We start from the raw sequence: 19,387 nt of genomic DNA, 5'->3' as shown, positions 1-19,387 counted from the left end.
CAGTATGTTTTTATGTACAGTATATCTGTACGCAAGCTACATATGAGACATCACTTTTCAGATAAAAAAAAAAAAAACTTAAAGAAGCACATAATAATATTTGGCAAAATTCCCTTTACATGGCTCAGAGTTCATGTTTACAGTAAATCCTGCGATGTGACACCGGTTAATGAGACCAGGCTGAACCCTTGGTGCTTGAACTCATGAGTTGCTCTTGCAGGCATATTTAATGCTGTTGACAGTGTAATGTTGCTGTAGTTGGTTGAAGGTTACTTCAGATCAAGTTTCTTGGCAACGCTGAGTCTGTTCAGTGCCTTGTGCTGGGAATACTTCAGCTCTGTGAGCTGGAACAAAAACAACACCAGGCCCTGCTCTGATTCTCCTCAGAGCTTTGTGTGTTATGTTCCAGCATTACATCTGGTTACACAACAGCACTGTGGGAGCTTTTTTTCTTTCTGCCTCGATTCTACACTCAGTCTCATGGAATCCACATCACTGGAACTGTTAATAGAATAAAAGCACGAGCTCTAGATAACGGAGAGAGAGAGAGAGAGAGAGAGAGAGAGAGAGAGAGAGAGAGAGAGAGAGAGAGAGAGAGAGAGAGAGAGAGAGAGAGAGAGAGAGAGAGAAGAATAGTCAGACTGCTTTGCTACAAAGGAAAAAGGTAAAATAAGCTTTTTTGTCTTTATTGAACTAAATGATTTTGAACAGAACTGTAACTGGATCAGTGTTTGAAAATGTTCTTGCTTTTATAACGTTTTTAAACACTTCAGAACTCAAACATGCTCAGTATAAATAAAATAATTATTTTCAGGGTTACAGGTAGAGATGGGTGTTGTTTACATTTCATCGATACGGTAATGAATAATGAATGTTACCTCCAGCTGAGGCAGAGACTAAATAAACCCACTGCATTGCTTGAGGAAGAAGCATGTTTTTGTTTTTTTCATTATATAACAATTGTTGCCTCCGTTCACGATTATTCTACACACTATTATATACACTATATTACCAAAAGTATTGGGTCACCTGGTCATAAGTACAGTATGTGATTTTTGAGCATCGCATTCCACATTAAGTCCCAATGTTCTCTTTCAATTCCCTCCACTCTTCTGGGAAGATGTTCCACTAGATTTTTGAGTGTGCTTATGGATATTTGTGTTCATCAGCCACAAGGGTGTTACAAAAGGCAGGTACTGATGAAGGTGAGGAGACCTGGGGTGCAGTCAGTGTTCACATTCATTCCAAAGGTGTTCAGTAGGGATGGGATCATCGCCATGCTGGAACAGTTTTGGGTTTCCAAGTTCTAGTGAATGCAAAATTCTATTATAGCACCATCTAAAGACGTCCTGTACAATTGAGTGCCTTCAGTTTTGTGGTAACAGTTTGGAAAAGAACCACATAGAGCAGGGAAGGTCAGGTGTCCCAAAACTTTCAGAAATATAGTGTATATTGCCTCTGACACCGGTGTTGCTTAGTTTTGTAACGGGAGCCCACACTTTTAAACGCAGAAGCTTTTAATTCACCATTAACAACTAATTATACAGAGATAAAACAACACAAGTATTAATAACAGTATTGTTTGTCCTGAAGGTAACCGTTAGTCAGCTACTGACCCAAATACATACTGGTCCAAAAAATAACAAAGGTCTCGGTACTCATGCATTTTACAGGTTACACACTGCTGTGAAACATCAAACAGATTTTCATCTTAAATGGCCTTACATACAAAAGTAAAAATTCTTCCACTAGTGAAATGATTATAATGTAATGTAAAGTGATCTTTTGTTTTTTCTTCTTTTCCTTGTAAGTCAACTCCGATGTGAAATCTGACACAAGTTCAACGAGCTCATTGATGTGAATTTTTACCAAACAGGATATTCAGCCATCTTGGAATTTGGGTGCTTGGCCCCTGAAAATGCTGCTTCAATTATTATTATTGTTGTTGTTGTTATAAAAAGAATGAATGGGTTTCTCTTTAAAGTGTAAAAACACTTCTAGCTATCTAGCTGCAGAGAAGCTAGACCTCAAGTTACAGTGGTCATCATTCATCATCATACATCATCATTCATACTCAAATTTCTTCCTACACTTAAAGTTTAGTTTTTGTTCCCAGGTTAAAAACCCAGACGGTGTGTAAAGATGGCCAGTGCTACAATCCCGGTCAGTAACCAGGGAAACACCTACACAATCGTCACTCAGGTTATTCCCTCATCAACTGCCCTGACTACAGCCCAACAACCGCTGTCTCAACAACAAAGCCACCTGAGAAAATTCCTGAAAGGAGAACCCAAAGCCCTGGGGGTAAAAAAAAAAAATACATACATACATACATACATACATACATATACACACACACATATATATATATATATATAATATTTTAGTAACCTTGATAAATATATGTGTGTTTTAACCCCAGACTGTCCAAATAGTGCTGGGTGTGGTGATGATTATGCTGGGGATTGTGATATCAATGAACTTTTTCTCGATAAACACCACCTCTGGAATCACATTTTGGGGCTCTCTGCTTGTGAGTGTATTTTAATTTTATTGCTTTTAATAAATATCACGATATTATTCAGTGTCAGTGTCAGATTCATAATAATAATAATAATAATAATAATAATAATAATAATAATATCCAATGTCTCGCACTCGCAGCACATCAGCTGTGGTTCATTGGCTGTTTCAGGGAGCAACAAGCTTCATATCTGTGTGGTACGTAAATCTCAAGAGCTTCGAGACGCACACACACACACACACACACACACACACACACACACACACACACACACACACACACAAACACACACACACACTCATTGGTATTCATTTATTATTTTCTTACGAAGGAAAAGTTTTTTGTTCAAAAAATAAAATATATGAAATAAAAACCTGTATGAAATAAACCTGTCTGAGACAGGTGACTGCAAAGGGAAGCCTTTTATTGGGTTTCTTCCAGAATAATTGGGAGGACCATTGGGTGTGTCTTCAGCACATAGGATGCGAAAAGTCTTCCACAGATCTTGATGAAGTCTCTCAGATTGTCTATTGATTTCACTAAAGACTAAAAGACCACTGGCGTGTTAGTGAGGCCGAATGTCTGAACAGAAAATCGTAGTGGCCAGACGGAGTGTTAAAGTCAGTCTTTCACTTATCCTCAACCTGGGAGGTCCTGACACTATGTCTATTTATTTATTTATTGTTTGTTTGTTTGCTGTTTTTGTCTCAGGTGAAATCCGCCCTGGTGTTGAATATCATTAACACGATAGCTGCAGGAATCGCCATCATCATTTTTTCCCTGGACATTGTGATTATGCCAAGGTCCTGCTACAATAGTGACTATTACGACTGCAAACCTAATCTCTTTGTGAAGGTATTATGTATTTTGTTTGTTTGTTTATTCATTGTTACAGTAAAATCAGACAAATGAAACACACACAACAACAAATAACAACAACACTTTAAATAAGAATATGTAGCAAAATAAAGCGAAAATGAATGTAAATATTATTATTTTTTTATAAAAACTAATCAAGTTGCATGAGTTTCTGGCACTTTGTATGGCTTTTCTGATCTTTATTTCATGTGTGTAAAAAGGGAATATTTGGCATCCAGCTGGTTTTGTGCATGTTCCAATTTTGCATCTCGATTGCACTTTCTGCCTTCTCCTGCAAAGCGACCTGCACCAGCGAACCCACTGTGAGTAGCTCTTTATTTGTTTATTTTTAAAGATTTCAGCAGCATCCCGAGGTTACGTTTCATTTTCTTTTGAAATGTTTAAGTCCGTATTTCCAAATGTGTGGTGTTTAAGCTAATCAGAGCTCAGCCCCGATCTAATTCAGCTGGCATCATCCAAGAATTGAATCCACCTGATTCTGATGGTCAGAAGTTTAGAGAAACTCCACAGTCCTTCCAGAACCATCTTAAACTATCAGAACCATCTGGCACCCCAGATACACTTTAACTTGGTTTGTAGTAATACTGCATGCAGAAGCAGATCCTGATACGTTACAGGAGAAACGATCTGATAAAGCTGTAAAACCTTTTTTGTGAAACTTCCTGGAAAAATGTTGCATCTTGTCTACTTCATATCTAAATTAAACAGTGGAAATCTGGAGTCAGAGCTCCTGGTGAACGTGCCAGGTGAGTGTCCATGAGCAGATTGAGAAGCTGATTGAGGTTCCCTTTTTCCTGGAGAAACATATGGAACATTGCTACAAGAAGAAGATCTGAGCACTGAGGACCTGAAGCATTGCAGAGGTTCACATGCTCTCAGAATAAGATTCTGGATTGAATAAGTGAATGTCTGGGTTTTAGTATAGTGAGCCATCTGGGACCAAGTGGGAACTGGGACATTTCCAGCCTCCCAGTTGATCCGAGTCTTTACTTAATAATCACTGGAAGGTCTGAGATCCTTTGGTAATAGCTTTTGGATTCTGAATATTCCTTTTCCCCCCAAGCACATGTGAACACTCTAGACAATTCTGATTTGGAAAGTTTGAAAGTTGGAAAGGAGCTTTGACAAGTGTGGTGCTGTCGAACTGAGGAATCCGTGGTGGCCGATGGGAGTCTGGTTGCTCCCTATTGTGAAGCTGTAAAGAATTCTTGGAGTCAGTGTTCATGACATCAACCAGCAACCAACATGCTGTGTAGTGTGTACAGTATGTTGTTAGTGTTTTGTGGAACTGCTGAATGAAGCTCTGTTGTTTGTGTGTGTGTGTGTGTGTGTGTGTGTGTGTGTGTGTGTGTGTGTTTGTTGTTTAGCTGAACATCATCAACGTGGTTCCGATTCATGAACTATCTGCTCAACAGCCTGAACTGGTAAGAGAAACATGTAGGACATGGTGATGAAACTCAGCAACTTTTTCACACAAAAACCAATAAAATGCATTTCATAATTAATGCTTTACGACTTTAAGAAGTTTGACTGAGAATAAAACAGCCATGTTTGTTTGTTTGCTTGTTTACAGCCTCTGAATGCCATAGCTCCAGGTGGACCTTCTTTGGACAATCCTCCAGCGTACAGTGAGAAAAGCCTACCAGACCACTGAGGATCGTTCTCCATATAAACACACAATCACACACTACACAACATTTACTCCAGCACCTAATCACATGTAGCATTTTAGTATCTACATCATATTTACAATTATATATACACACTTACACACACATATTCACATATACACACATATACCAATACACTCAAAGCTCTGGGATCTAAAAAATTCAGCTTAGAATAAAATGTGTCTATGATTAAAGATGATTTTTAGTTTTGATGTAAAAATTAGAATTTTTTTAAAGTACAAAAAGATAAAAAAAAAAAGTTTATTTGTTTCAAAACCTAGCAAACATGTTTGTGTCTTTTTTTTTTTATTTCACTGACATTTACAGCCTTTCAGATTGTTTTAAATAAAGATTTTTTTCCCAAAAAATCTTCTAAAAGTTTGTCCCTTCTGCAAACTTGATTTATTTTGGTTTATAGTGGGGGTGGGCGGAAATCTAAGTGTCTATACAAAATATAATAAAAAATGAGATATGCATGCACACATGTATATATAAAAATACATCAATACACTGATTCAAACCGCGGCTCTGTGAAGTTCTGCACTCTGATTGGTCAGAAGGTGTTCGGCTTTGATGGTATCACAGCTGCAAGTCCAAAGTTCATCATTTCTGTAGCATGGAAACTCATTTTAACTGCAGAAGTGCAATTGTTAATCATTTATATTTTTATGCTGAAGCACATGTTTAATGATCTTTTATGGAAGGAGTTTCCAGTGTCAGAGCTTTTTGTGACTTTTTGTAATTTTATTCATTATTATTATCATTATTATCATCATCATCATCATCATTATTATTATTATTATTATTATTATTATTATTATTATTATTAGAGGTCCTGTATGGTATTTGAGGTGCCTCTGTCCAGCTGTTGTGTAAAGATTACTCCAGGTCATGTCGAGTTTTTTTTCTTTTACTAGTATGTTTTGTTTTCACCAACGTTGCGCAGAATCTTGAAGAGGAACGTTTATTTCTCCATCATGTGCTGACTTGTTCCAGAAATTGCACATCTGCGTGTGGAAATTCGAGAAATTCTTTAGAAATACAGTGTGTGTGTCATATAAGAAGATCAACAACGTCAATTGAGATCATTTACAGGAAAGACACACACACACACACACACACACACACACACACACACACACACACACACACACACGGTGCTGCTTGAAGAACAGGAGGTAAAATCAGCTTCCTATTCTTTAACATTAGTTCAAAAAACTAATCTCGTCTTTCTCATCTTGGTGAAGTTTATTCCTCATACTGCTTCATTTGTTGCTTTTCTTCTGCTTCTGTAGATCTTTATAACCCTGTCCTGCTTTCTTTTTTATTTCTAACAGTTTGGGATTCATCCCTAAAAAATAAAACAAAAGAAAAACCCACTAGACATGTTATCATCCTCCTCAGAGGCATAATATGTGATCTGGTGATCGAGTTGCTTTTTTACTTGTTTAGAAGAATCTAATGGTTCCATGTGTGAAGAAGGTTTTATTTTTTATTTTTATTTCCTGCATCACTTCTATATCATTTAGAACCTGAAAACTTGTGTATGTTATCAATGCTTGGGATCAGGCAATGTGGGTAAACTCAAATCGAAACCTAGTGTGTGTGTGTGTGTGTGTGTGTGTGTGTGTGTGTGTGTGTGTGTGTGTGTGTGTGTGTGTGTGTGTGTGAACACACCCCAGGGCTGAGTTTCATGTTGTACTGATTTGACATCATACTCGCATTCTGTATTTGTTCTGGGAATAAAAGTGAAAGTTTCTTTTCCGTTGTCAGATTGAAAAGATGGCCAGCACTCATCCGATTCCTCTCGCTACCCTAAGAAACGGCTACACGATCGTCACTCAGGTTATTCCATCATCAGCCGACCAAACCCCGACTCAACCTTCAAGCCCCCTGGGGATATTCCTGAAAGGAGAACCAAAAGCTCTGGGGGTAAGTAACTGTGCCCCATCACACCACAGCACTGAACACGTGCTTATCATTAGTAGCAGTAGTGTCAATTCATCAATAAATATAAAATAAAAGGTCAAACTTTCACATAAATCACTGTATACCACAATATAATATCAATATTTAATAATGAATATAAGAAAAAAAGTGATTGTCTAAATCGAATGTAAAATAAATAAAGGTGTTTTTCTTTTTCCTCCTCACAGACAGTCCAAATCATGAATGGTTTGTTTACACTCTTGCGTGCCCTGATGCTGGTATTCTCTTACCCCAGTGTTATAGGCTGCGGATTAGCTTTCAGTTTCTCGATAATTGTGAGTGTGAATTTCATTTACAAACATTATACACATTTTATATTTATACACCGATCATTATGACATTCTAACATTATCAGCACTGAAGTTAATCACACTGATGATCTCTTTATCACCTGTTAGTGGGTGAATATTATTCATTAGGCAGCAAGTGAACATTCTGTCCTTAAAGTTGACGTGTTAGAAGCAGGAATAATGATGCTCATGTGAGGCTCATTGACGGGGAGCGAAGGCTATTGTAGACACAAGATGAATTTGTTGGTGCAGAAAACATTCAAATGAGAAATGAAACAAAAAAAAAAAACAGGACCAGGAATAAACTCCAACAGCTCCATTATTAGTAATAATTCTATACTTCCTATTAATTTAAACTCATGTAAGTAAATGTAAACTTCTGGCACTTCTTTGGGTGTGATTCAGAGCAGTAGAATTTTAGAGGCGTATATAAAATGCGTAATGAAAATGAAAGGCGTTATTTTGATCAATTCTGTCAGTATATAAGGTGATAATCCACAACTAGGTGTAAGGCCTTACATCATTTCAGTGCTCTTTGTTTCACCTCGGAGTGTTTTTCACCACCACATCGTGCACCAACACACACCTACATCTAAATTATATTGTTTCTACACAGTGTATTAACCCAGTGTCAGTGCGGTAAAGATTTTCTTTCTGTTTCGCTCAGCACATCATTGCTGGTTCTCTGACCGTCTCAACAAGCAAAAAGCTTTATCCTTGTAAGGTACATTTACACACACACACACACACACACACACACACACACACACACACACACACACACACACACACACACACACACACAGTATATATTATTGTATGATTGTCGTTTTCTCCCAGGTGAAGTGGACCTTGTGCATGAACATTTTCAGTGCGATAGCTGCAGCGATCAGCATCATCCTAAGCTCCATGTATCTGATATTTGTTGGATACCGTTCTGGTTATGAATGCAGAGGTTCTTTCCAGGTATCATTTATTTATTTATTTATTTATTTTGTACAAGAACACAAATATCACAAATGTCACACAATGTTTGTACATCTAGAAATGTTGAAGTCTTGATGTCCAGGTGATGTGCACATTTTATTTAATCAGTGTGTGAAGTGTTTCTAAAATAATTTAAAAAAAATGGATAAATGTATTATTATTATTATTATTATTATTATTATTATTATTATTATTATTATTATTATTATTATTATTATTCATTCATTCATTCATTCATTCATTCAATAATAATAATAATAATAATACTACTAATAATAATAATAATAATAATAATAATAATAATGAGTAGGCCCATAACATGTGGAACAGTAATAGATAGATAGATAGATAGATAGATAGATAGATAGATAGATAGATAGATAGATAGATAGATAGATGGATAGATAGATAGATAGATAGATAGATAGATAGATAGATAGATAGATAGATAGATAGATAGATAATTTATCAATCAATATATTAAAGTAATCTTCTTTTTCTGTCGGTTGCTCCCATTAGGAGTCGCCACAATCAATTGTCCGTCTCCAGACCCCCCTGTCCTCTACATCTGCCTCTTTCACACCAACTACCTGCATGTCTTCCCTCATCACATCCATAAACCTCCTCCTTCATCTTCCTCTTTTCCTCCTTCCTGGTGTCTCCATCCTCAGCATTCTCCTACTGATATACCCCATGTCCCTCCTCTGTACATGTCCAAACCATCTCAATCTCACCTCCCTCACCTTGTCTCCAAAACGTCCAACATGTGCTGTCACCTCTCCAGGCTCTTCTCCATCTGCTTCCGACTCTCACCACAAATCACAATATCATCCGCAAATATCATAGTCCACTGCAAACAGGAAAGGGCTCAGAGCTGATCCTTGATGCAGTCCAACCTTCACCTTGAACCAGTCTGTCATTCCTACTGCACACTTCACTGCTGTCACACTGTCCTCATACATGTCCTGCACCACCCTCAAAAAATACTTCTCTGCCACAGTAGACTTTCTCATACAACACCACAATATATCAAATTAATATTGAATTATATTTAGGTGAAGTAAGAAAAAAAACTAATATAAAAGACGCTGCATTAAATGGTATGAACTGTGTTTTTTGGTGATTTTTGATTGTTTTTATAATTTTTTAGAGCCCTGGGTTGAATGGCATCTTTCTGGTTTTCTCACTACTCCAGTTTTCTGTTTCTGTTGCCATCACGGTTTTTGCCTGTAAAGCCACATGCTCGAATGAATCATCTGTAAGTATTTACTATAAACAAATCAACACATACAATTTTAACCTTATCATCAGCGTCGTCCCGAATCTTTACCCTGTTTATGAGTCTCACAAATCCAAGACTGTCATTCACCTGCCTCACGACTCAGGAGTCTAATAATCATGAATGAGTCTCTGAACTCAGACCTGCTTTTCCAATCCAGTATTCACACTGTAATATGGAAATTGTGTAATTATAACACTGTTTGTGTGTTTGTGTGTCATGTAGATAGCTGTCGTCAATGTGGTCCCTATTCCTGAGAGTTGCTTCCCCATGGACACGTCCTTCTCGGCTCCTTTCACACACATGGTAAGAGAACCCTGCAGGAACATGGACAATGATGAAGCTCCACGACTTTTTCACATTTTAGACTCAATAACGTCTCGTGTTCAGACTCAATTCAGATTATAGTAAAGCTCACACTGAGCTGGCAGGTGTAATACTGTAGATTATCATTTCTTTTTCAGGGATTTGGTGCAACCAACGCCATGGGTGTGAGCAGCACTCCTGCAGAGCTTCCACCATCGTACAGCGAGGCCAAAATGGAGTCAGACAACTGAAGAACATTTCAAAGATTAATTTTTTTACTTTATTATATTGGTTAGATATAAAGCTTAAATGTCTCCTATAAAAAAAAAATAATAATAAAAAAAAATAAATAAATATTAATAATAATAATAATAATAATAATAATAATAATAATAATAATAATAATAATAGTAATGATAATTATAATAATAACACCAACATTTCATCGAAATAAAATACAGTTTCCTTTTGTTTTATTAAAAACAAAAAGAATATTTTTTCCTCATCTATGTTGTTCTGTACACTTTCTTTGAGGGGATCTGGATTTCATTCTGTTCTACTTTCAGATTATTACAAAGTAAACAAAACTTTCTTTAATGCAGTGTTGAATTCTACATTCTGGTTGGTCAGATTGGTGTTCATTCGTTTTTTTGTTTTTTTAATTCATGATCTTGTTTCTGTGCATGAAAGAAAAGTAAATAAATAAAAGGCTTTTCCAAAAGCAGACTTAAATTTCTACTGAAAAATAGAAACCCTTCAGAAGGATCCTTGTAAACCTGCAAAAAACGTGAATGACTTCATTTATTTAGAAAATGTCCTGATTCATTTATTCTCTAACAGTATATTTATTTTTTACACCAATTATAATGTCTGATTACAGGAGCTGAGAAGTCTCTCTCTCTCTCTCTCTCTCTCTCTCTCTCTCTCTCTCTCTCTCTCTCTCTCTCTCTCTCTCTCTCTGCGGAGTGCATGCTGGGAGTGAGTGGGCGGAGCCATAAAACAGTTAATTAATGAAGGTGTTTTTGAAGATGAGAAAGTTTTTCGGTTAAAGAAAATATTGACAAAAACTTGCGTGATGATAGAGGTGAAACAGTCTAATCCTCTCAGTTCTCAGTGGGTCACTCTGCTGCTGTAATATCCCTCTTCTGGTTTGTCATGGAGGACATACACATCTCTAAATGTTAATGGAGCGAGAGATAGCAGGAAGAGAGCAGGGATATATGAAATGACGAGGCAGAAGAAGATACACGTGCTGTTTTTACAAGAGACACACAGTGATTGTAGCAATCTCTCTGACTGGACAAAGGAATGGCCTGGTCTTTCCTGCCTGAGCCACAACACCTCCACTAGTGGAGAAGTGGCAGTTTTATTCTCCAAGAATTTTAAACCAGTCACATACAATACAGAGAAGATTGTGAAGGGCAGACTGTTGTTGGTGGGGATTTTAACTGCACTACAAACAACAGTGACCGCAACCATATTGAACGCTTCTAGTTGGGCATTGGTCATCTAGCGTGCCCAAACTCCCGGGGGGACTCCTTCGGAAAAAAGAAGGTTTTCAATACCTAGGAGTTTACCTGGGAGAAGAGACATTCATGCATAAAAACTGGGAAGAGACAGTTGGGAGAATAAAATGTCACTTAGATAAATGGAAATGGCTTCTACCAAAGATGTCCTACAGGGGATGAACGCCAATTATAAACAACCTGACAACGGCCTCCCTTTGGCTTAAAGTAGCATGTGTAGACAAGTTACACTGTGTGCCCCAAAGAGTCTTATACCTACTCAAAGAAGAAGGTGGGCAGGGCGCAGTGCACCTACAGAGCAGAACTGCAGGACCCTCTTCCTGAGCTTTCTCTGTCTCCAGACTTAGAGGGGAGTACTGGTCACTTTTCAGAATGTAAGAATGTCACAAATATGGATTTTTACATGGTCACTGGGAAAATGTTTTATAAAGCCTGTGTTAAAGTTTTTAATAAGAAAAGTTAATAGTAGAGTGGACACATGGTGGCGCTCTGTCCTCAGGCTGGGGAGGAAGAGTGACCACAGTGGAGAACATTCTACAAGCCACCATTAATGAAAAGGCCTGGTAAAGACAGCAATGATGAAGTGCAGAATTCTAGTGAACTTTAATTTTTACATGAAAACGTTGAACTTGATGATGTTTGAGTAAATCTGGTGCAATAAAAAAGTGCAGTCTGCTCTGTTCTCTCTCTCTCTCTCTCTCTCTCTCTCTCTCTCTCTCTCTCTCTCTCTCTCTCTTACTGTCTTCTCCTTTTTCTCGCTCTAATCAGTGCAACAATGATGGACCTACAGTATAATCAATAGAAAGCTGTTGAAGATGTTGAGGATGAGGTTTCATTTTTTCCTCGTGTCGTCTCAGAGTTTTTTCCTTCACCACCATGACTTTTGTCTTACAGGAAACACTGAACTGAAACGAGTCTGTTCACTCAAAAACAGAGCAGTCAATAAACTCAGATATTTAGGTTCCATATTTGCTTTTTGAAAGATTTTGTAAAGTTCTAATGATCCGCTGTGGAATCTGATCACTTTCATCTGTGGGATCTGATCACTTTTATCTGTGGGATCTGATCACTTTTATCTGTAGGATCTGATCACTTTCAACTGTAGGATCTGATCACTTTCAACTGTGGGATCTGATCACTTTAAACTGTGGGATCTGATCACTTTCATCTGTGGGATCTGATCACTTTCATCTGTGGGATCTGATCACTTTTATCTGTGGGATCTGATCACTTTTATCTGTGGGATATGATCACTTTCAACTGTGGGATCTGATCACATTTATCTGTGGGATATGATCACTTTTATCTGTGGGATCTGATCACTTTCAACTGTGGGATCTGATCACTTTTAACTGTGGGATCTGAACACTTTTATCTGTGGGATCTGATCACTTTCATCTGTGGGATCTGATCACTTTCATCTGTAGGATCTGATCACTTTCAACTGTGGGATCTGATCACTTTTAACTGTTGGATCTGATCACTTTCAACTGTGGGATCTGATCACTTTTAACTGTTGGATCTGATCACTTTCAACTGTGGGATCTGATCACTTTTAACTGTTGGATCTAATCACTTTCATATGTGGGATCGGATCACTTTCATCTGTGGGATCACTGATCGTTTAAATCTGCCACAGAGAGCAGAGCAAACAAACCCTCCACTGACTTCCTGTGAGTGAAGAGCAGTGAAGCTGCAGCAGAAACACACAAAGCTTTTAATCAGCAGGTAAAAACCTTTTATTTTCTTTCTCTCCACTTTCTAAAATATTTCTATAATGATTTTTACCCACTACATCCAGCAGCTGAGTGTCAGAATGGGTCTGTTTTTTATTTTTAGCTGAAACTGTGTATAAATTTGGTGATTTTGATCAACTCCTTTGTACAAAAGATTACTTTCTTGTAAATATATTTACCCAATTATAAATCTATTTTTATTTTTATACATTTATATCAGGGTCCAATAATAACAAAAAAAAATCATCATGGATTAAAGTGAAAAATGCAGCAGTAAATGTGAATCAACTGCAGATATTTCAGGATCATATAAAGTGTAAGGAATGTTATTATTTTTTTTATTACAGCGCATCCTGAAGTGTTTTATTGCTGTAAAAGAGAACGATTAGCTGCTTGTTTTTGTTGGTATGACATGATGTGATTCTGTTCTCAAATTCCAGACACACTTTTATTTCTTTTTTTTGCCTGTTCCCACCAGTTAATTCACTGCCAGCAGTTTCCTCAGTGATGTTAAAAAAATATAAGTTTTTAATTGACTCATTAAATATTTAGTATTTATTATGTTATGATTTCTACATTCAGTTGATGAATGACACACTCAAACTGAGAGACACTGAACACTGAAGAAAAATGAGGATCAAACTGTATATAGAAATGAAATAAATGGAAAAATGTAACCATAAAACCGGAGCATTTCTCGAGCTGAATCGTGGAAAGTGTGCTGTGGGGTTACAGAGCAGATCTTATGATTGTTTTCAATGACATGAACTTTTACTTTTTTTACTTGTTTTTTTATTTTATTTTCTGACTCACTCAAAGAATCAAAGGCAACTTTTTCTTTCAGTTCATTTTTTTTGTCTGTTTGAAGCCACAGACTTTACAATCAGCTGCTGTCTGATGGCTGAGTGGTGAGAGGAAGTGAAACCAGATCGTGAATAGAGAAGAGTTCGTCATGCTACAAATTAAAACATGTATTTATATGTATTTGTTGATCCTCTAACAGCGGTGTGTGATTTTATATTGTAGTTACACAATGTTAAATGATCAGGTGGGCTTTAAGTCACACTATGGTTATGGTTTGACTTCAAAGCAGAATGTGCTAAAAACCAAACTGTGCTGAACTCAGGAAGTGAGGAAACATCTCACCAGTGGTGGTTTGTTCCATTTAATCTTGTACAGTTATTAAATAACAAGGACTGATAGTCTTCCTCTGGTATTGGAGCCAGAAAGTGTTCAGTCCCTAAACCGCTGCTTGCTGAATTCGGCTCCTGGTTGCTATGATGAGAAACGAAATAAATAAAGCAGATTTAGTGGTTTAGCTTTTATTTCACCAGTAAACTGCTGGAATTAAAGTGTTAATGTTGAGTTTTTAAATGAGATTAAAGTCTGCATTTTTTATTTAAATGAAGGATAAACCAACCTGAAGACCAGAGAGACGTCTATAGGAAGAAAACAAGATATTCTCAATTATATTTTCACACATTTTCACATATTTAAAATACAAAAATACCAGGAAGTAAAAGCGAAACTATCATTGGATAGTTTCTTGTGATGTCATTAAATATAATTCAAAACCTTTTCGCACATCATTCAAAATAAAAATGATTCAAAGAATAAATTTGGAATGAAATTCTGATTAATCTGAATGTGCTTTTTTTAATTTAATTTTATTTTTTCTACCTTTACAGGATAAAGGAGACTTAACCCGAGTATGGACACAGCTGTTGTTAAAGAAAGCCCAAAAGCACTGGGGGTATTTATTTATTTATTTATTTATTTATTTATTTATTTAATCATTTATTTAATATGTAGGGTTACTGTTGTGTTTTTTGCATTTTGTAAAATTTGAGAATTGCATTTTCCACCATAACATTTCTGCATGTCATGAACACATGGTGTTGTGAAACTGGCAGGCTGAGAGCGAGAACATGGCAAGATAAATATAAAAGATCATCTTCAGAATGGCAAATGAGCCCAAATCTTTCAGAAGTGAACAATGATTGTATTCAGAATTGGGTTATGCAGACGATGAAGGTGATTTCATCCACGTGATGTTCAGATTCTGCAAATCATCTACATCTTTTTTCTGCAGCAGAAGAATCCAAAAAAGGGTTTATTTCATAGCATACATATGATCATCCCTAAATGTGCACACGCCTAAAAAACTGAAAAGCTTTTCTTTTTGCCCATTTTTTCATGTTTATCTGCTTCTCTTTTTGTCTCCACAGACAGTCCAGATGATGATCGGCGTTGTTATATTCTTCTTTGGTGACGTTTTAAAAAACATTGTTAATGGTGTGACTGTTCACAGCTACATCACCTACTGGGGGTCGATCTGCGTATGTTCAGTTGTGTTGATTTTACCGTATTTCATTCGGATGCTTTTATTTATTAACTACAATGTTTTCACTGTGAAGTGTGTATTTTTCCCTCTGATCAGTTTATCTGCACTGGTGCTCTGTCGCTCAGCTCTGGGGACTGGAGGAAACAATGTGTGGTGCGTAAACATCAGCATGTACACTGTTATGCTTCTTATACAGATTTGATGTTTGGGGAAAAAAAAGAGAAGAAATAAGGAAGATCTATTTGCGCCAATTTACGATGTGAAAATCTGATATGTTTCCAGTTGTATAATTGTCTTTTTGAAACTTTTTTTTCCCGCTAGAAACTCGCTTGTCTCTTCGATTCCATGAACAAAAGAAATCCATAAATGAACACAAATAAGACCAGGGGTTTATTAAAGACAAAAGTATTAACACCTTCTACCTAATTGGTCACATTGGCAGATGCACTGCAGTGGCTGAGCTGCTTTACTGCTCGTGTGCACCATTTTCAAACCTCTGCAAAAAAAGATTCATCTTTCATGGGAATTCTTGGTTGGCAGAACTTCAGCAGTGGGTGGGCCTTCAGGGTGGAGTAGGAGGGGCAGGAAGATAGCAGGAATAATGTTCACGAGACTGCAGTGTATTGACTTGTTACAAGACTTTTTTAAATCCTACTTTACACACAAAACCATTTAAATACTGATGAATGAGGCTCATTTAGTTGCTGAATTGATGTATCAGTTTTGTGTTTCTTCTCTCGTGTAGATGAAAGCCACGCTGGTGGTGTCTGCAGTTTCGGCTGTCATCTTGTTCTCTATCGATCTGGGACCGACGTCTTTCCGAGCCATACTGTGCAAACCGTGCTTTTATCAGCTGTCAATGTATTACTGTCAGTTACAACTGGTGTGTATCTCATACTGAATCAGAACAATCCTCACTCCAGAATATTATATTACTAGACTTATATTAAATAGATATATTGTGTAATGTTAGCGGAAAGTGGAGGAAGCAGGAAATTACAACAAACTACAACGAAAGTGATTATTTATTGATTTGTCTTTCATCTACCTTTAATGAAAAATTATGATGAACACTGCCTACGTCTACACTAATCCTGATCAATTCAAAACGGTGTTTCCGTTAATAACCCCCCCGGAAACACACGTTCGTTTTCTATCGCAACACAAAAGTTGTTAATTCTCACTGAAAAGTCTGAAAACACGTACGTCCCTGTACCGCACATGAGCAAAACATAAGCTGCTTTTAAAAAGCAGCTTTTTTGTTGACTGAAAATGTCTCAGTGTCGATTGAAGGCCAAAATGGAGAGAAAAATAAGTGTTTTCAAACAAAAAGATATTAGTGTGGACACTTACTTCACGAGGGAATATTACAAATAATTCACCATCCAATAATCTCATACCCCAGTCTCTTCACACCTGACACATTTATTGTGCTCTGCATTGCAGAGTGGAGTTTTTTTATTTTATACAGTACAGACCAAATGTTTGGACACACCTTCTCATTCAAAGAGTTTTCTTTATTTTCATGACTATGAAAATTGTAGAGTCACACTGAAGGCATCAAGGGCTATTTGACCAAGAAGGAGAGTGATGGGGTGCTGCGCCAGATGACCTGGCCTCCACAGTCACCGGACCTGAACCCAATCGAGATGGTTTAGGGGTGAGCTGGACCGCAGAGTGAGGGCAAAAGGGCCAACAAGTGCCAAGCATCTCTCGGGGAACTCCTTCAAGACTGTTGGAAGACCATTTCAGGTGACTACCTCTTGAAGCTCATCAAGAGAATGCCAAGAGTGTGCAAAGCAGTAATTAAAGCAAAAGGTGGCTACTTTGAAGAACCTAGAATAGGACATTTTTCAGTTGTTTCACACTTTTTTGTTATGTATATAATTCCATATATAATTCCACATGTGTTCATTCATAGTTTTGATGCCTTCAGTGTGAATCTACAATTTTCATAGTCATGAAAATAAAGAAAACTCTTTGAATGAGAAGGTGTGTCCAAACTTTTGGTCTGTACTGTATATATATATATATATATAAAACATTCTATAGGATCTTTCCGATCATTATTAGAATCTAAAAGCTCAATAATCCAATTAAATCCAGTAAATCCAGTATGCAAAACAATGTGAATTGTATTTACAATAGTTCTTTTATTTTTTTTAGAAACAAGTACTGGGAACAATCGGTGTCCTTCTTGTTTTCTCTCTTCTCGAGATACTTGTCTCGATTGCGATGTTTGTACTGACCTGGAAAGCCAGAAGTTCTGTTGAAATCCTGGTCAGTGTTTCATCATTTTCTTCCCTTCTTTTCATCCCTCATTTTTATTTATTATTTTTTTTTTTACTATTGTTCATTATTGATTATTGATTGTAAAGTTTGTACGCAGTAATTCATGATACCGGACTGATGTCTATAGGATTGATTTTTTATTTTTTTTTCTCCTACTACAGTAAACTTCAGGGAACAATCATCTGATCAAGAATCCATCTGAGGAAAACCAAAGTCTCCTTATTTCATCTGCACAGGATTTCTTAGGCTGAAGCTTTTATATGAAGAAAAACATTTACTGATATTTTCCATTTTTATTTCCAAGCTGATGCTTCAAAGTATCTGTGTGTGTGTGTGTGTGTGTGTGTGTGTGTGTGTGTGTGTGTGTGTGTGTGTGTGTGTGTGTGTGTGTGTGTGTGTGTGTGTGTGTGTGTGTGTGTGTATACAATATGGAATCAGTAATATTTTAGATTCTACTGTATTTCTTTTTAAGTAAAAAACTTTTTAATAAACTTATTTTAACAAAACACAAAATAATTAAAATTATGAACAACGCATCAAAACCAGACCCAACATGAGGAACAAACCGTGAGATACTGAGTGCTGTGAAGGTGAAGCTTAAATACACAGGTGCTTATCAAGGTGACGAAGAACAGGTGTGAGTAATAAGTGTCATGTGACAAACAAGGAAGTGAAGGGGCTTTTGGGTAACGTAGTCCTTTGGTATGATCCTGATACTCATGCACACAGACTTGTATGAAGTTATAAACTTTACGTTTCATTTGCATCATGTGTTTGTTCTCTTTTTCCTATTTTATTTACAAGATATATTCAAGTAAACTCTCAAAAACACTCAAATCATTTGTATTCGCATGTTAATGAATCACCTGTAAATGACCAAACATACACACAAACATACACACAGCACAGCTCATTTGCATACTGACACACCCACAAAACTACAAAAAAGGTCAAGTTTACAGGCAGCTGAAAGCATGAAATAAGGGATCATTTCGAAAGGCTGAAAAGTAGAAGATGAAGCAAAATTGCCAACAAAATTCTGCAATGCTACTTACATAATGCAGTAGCAGGTCATCAGGGCAGGAAGATCTCCGCTTCCTAAACTCGATCAGAATCACTGACAATCAAATCAATTTTTTTAATTAAAAAAAACTTTTTTCTTGTGTAATTTGCACAAAGACACACAATTTGCCTTCATTCCAAATTCCCAGGAAAACCGTAATGCACAGAAAAAATGCACAAGAATGAGGGAAAACGTGATTTTTATACATTAAATCAATGTTGTGTAATAGGTTATGTAATAGTAACCAAGCGGCAAATCTTCAGTCACGTGATGAATTATTTTTATTCATTCATCACTGGATGATCCTGATGACGTGAATCGAAAGCTTTCGGCCTGTTGTTGCTTGTGTTGCTACTTTTCCCGGGTAAAATGATTTCTCATGGCTCATTAGGATCAAAAATATAAAATAAAGCAAAAAAAAAGCAAATACAAAAAGCTGTTTTATCAAAAGGTCAGGTGTAGATGATTGTTTTTAGAGCAGCAGCTCAGACTTTGTGTAGCT

At 36.8% G+C, this 19,387-nt stretch overlaps 2 protein-coding genes and 2 long non-coding RNA genes across 6 annotated transcripts; all 4 read left to right on the top strand.

Moving 5' to 3' along the window:
• Window positions 1-256: 256 nt before the first annotated feature.
• On the top strand, window positions 257-5,441 carry LOC310717658 (membrane-spanning 4-domains subfamily A member 4A-like). Its single transcript, XM_083526040.1, has 8 exons — window positions 257-664; window positions 2,117-2,304; window positions 2,423-2,533; window positions 2,665-2,721; window positions 3,236-3,379; window positions 3,604-3,705; window positions 4,771-4,827; window positions 4,977-5,441. Exons 2-8 carry the CDS (start codon window positions 2,143-2,145, stop codon window positions 5,055-5,057), a joined length of 714 nt encoding a protein of 237 aa, XP_083382166.1. The 5' UTR covers window positions 257-664; window positions 2,117-2,142; the 3' UTR covers window positions 5,058-5,441.
• A 655-nt stretch (window positions 5,442-6,096) lies between these two features.
• LOC310736542 (membrane-spanning 4-domains subfamily A member 4A-like) lies at window positions 6,097-10,645 on the top strand. 2 transcript variants are annotated; one of them, XM_083560101.1, is made up of 8 exons: window positions 6,097-6,251; window positions 6,847-7,005; window positions 7,230-7,337; window positions 8,020-8,076; window positions 8,193-8,318; window positions 9,490-9,597; window positions 9,844-9,924; window positions 10,083-10,645. In XM_083560101.1, exons 2-8 carry the CDS (start codon window positions 6,856-6,858, stop codon window positions 10,173-10,175), a joined length of 723 nt encoding a protein of 240 aa, XP_083416227.1. In that variant the 5' UTR covers window positions 6,097-6,251; window positions 6,847-6,855; the 3' UTR covers window positions 10,176-10,645. The 2 variants fall into 2 exon arrangements, with proteins under 2 accessions (XP_083416227.1, XP_083416228.1); XM_083560102.1 differs by having other exon boundaries at window positions 9,490-9,601; window positions 9,848-9,924.
• A 1,730-nt stretch (window positions 10,646-12,375) lies between these two features.
• Window positions 12,376-16,293, top strand: LOC310717851. Of its 2 annotated transcripts, none has more exons than XR_014530979.1 (5): window positions 12,376-13,178; window positions 14,875-14,939; window positions 15,415-15,525; window positions 15,627-15,683; window positions 16,276-16,293. It is a non-coding gene; the product is annotated as an uncharacterized lncRNA (long non-coding RNA). The 2 variants fall into 2 exon arrangements; XR_014530980.1 differs by lacking the exon at window positions 12,376-13,178 and adding an exon at window positions 13,359-13,591.
• Window positions 16,290-18,588, top strand: LOC310717860. Its single transcript, XR_014530984.1, has 3 exons — window positions 16,290-16,413; window positions 17,697-17,810; window positions 17,984-18,588. It is a non-coding gene; the product is annotated as an uncharacterized lncRNA (long non-coding RNA).
• The last annotated feature ends 799 nt before the right edge of the window (window positions 18,589-19,387 follow it).

Source organism: Silurus aristotelis, assembly GCF_946808225.1.
Source record: "Silurus aristotelis genome assembly, chromosome: 2".
In the NCBI taxonomy this organism is placed as follows: domain Eukaryota; kingdom Metazoa; phylum Chordata; class Actinopteri; order Siluriformes; family Siluridae; genus Silurus; species Silurus aristotelis.
The sequence above is the reverse complement of the archived record's forward strand: the minus strand, read 5'-3'. Positions and strand labels throughout refer to the sequence as shown.

Coding starts and splice junctions, on each gene's coding strand:
- LOC310717658 (XM_083526040.1), top strand. CDS start 2,143: ATGGCCAGTGCTACAATCCCGGTCAGTAACCAGGGAAACACCTACACA. Junction 2,722..3,235: donor ACAAGCTTCATATCTGTGTG/GTACGTAAATCT, acceptor TTTTTGTCTCAG/GTGAAATCCGCCCTGGTGTT. Junction 3,706..4,770: donor CCTGCACCAGCGAACCCACT/GTGAGTAGCTCT, acceptor TTTGTTGTTTAG/CTGAACATCATCAACGTGGT.
- LOC310736542 (XM_083560101.1), top strand. CDS start 6,856: ATGGCCAGCACTCATCCGATTCCTCTCGCTACCCTAAGAAACGGCTAC. Junction 9,598..9,843: donor CATGCTCGAATGAATCATCT/GTAAGTATTTAC, acceptor TGTGTCATGTAG/ATAGCTGTCGTCAATGTGGT. Junction 9,925..10,082: donor CGGCTCCTTTCACACACATG/GTAAGAGAACCC, acceptor TTTCTTTTTCAG/GGATTTGGTGCAACCAACGC.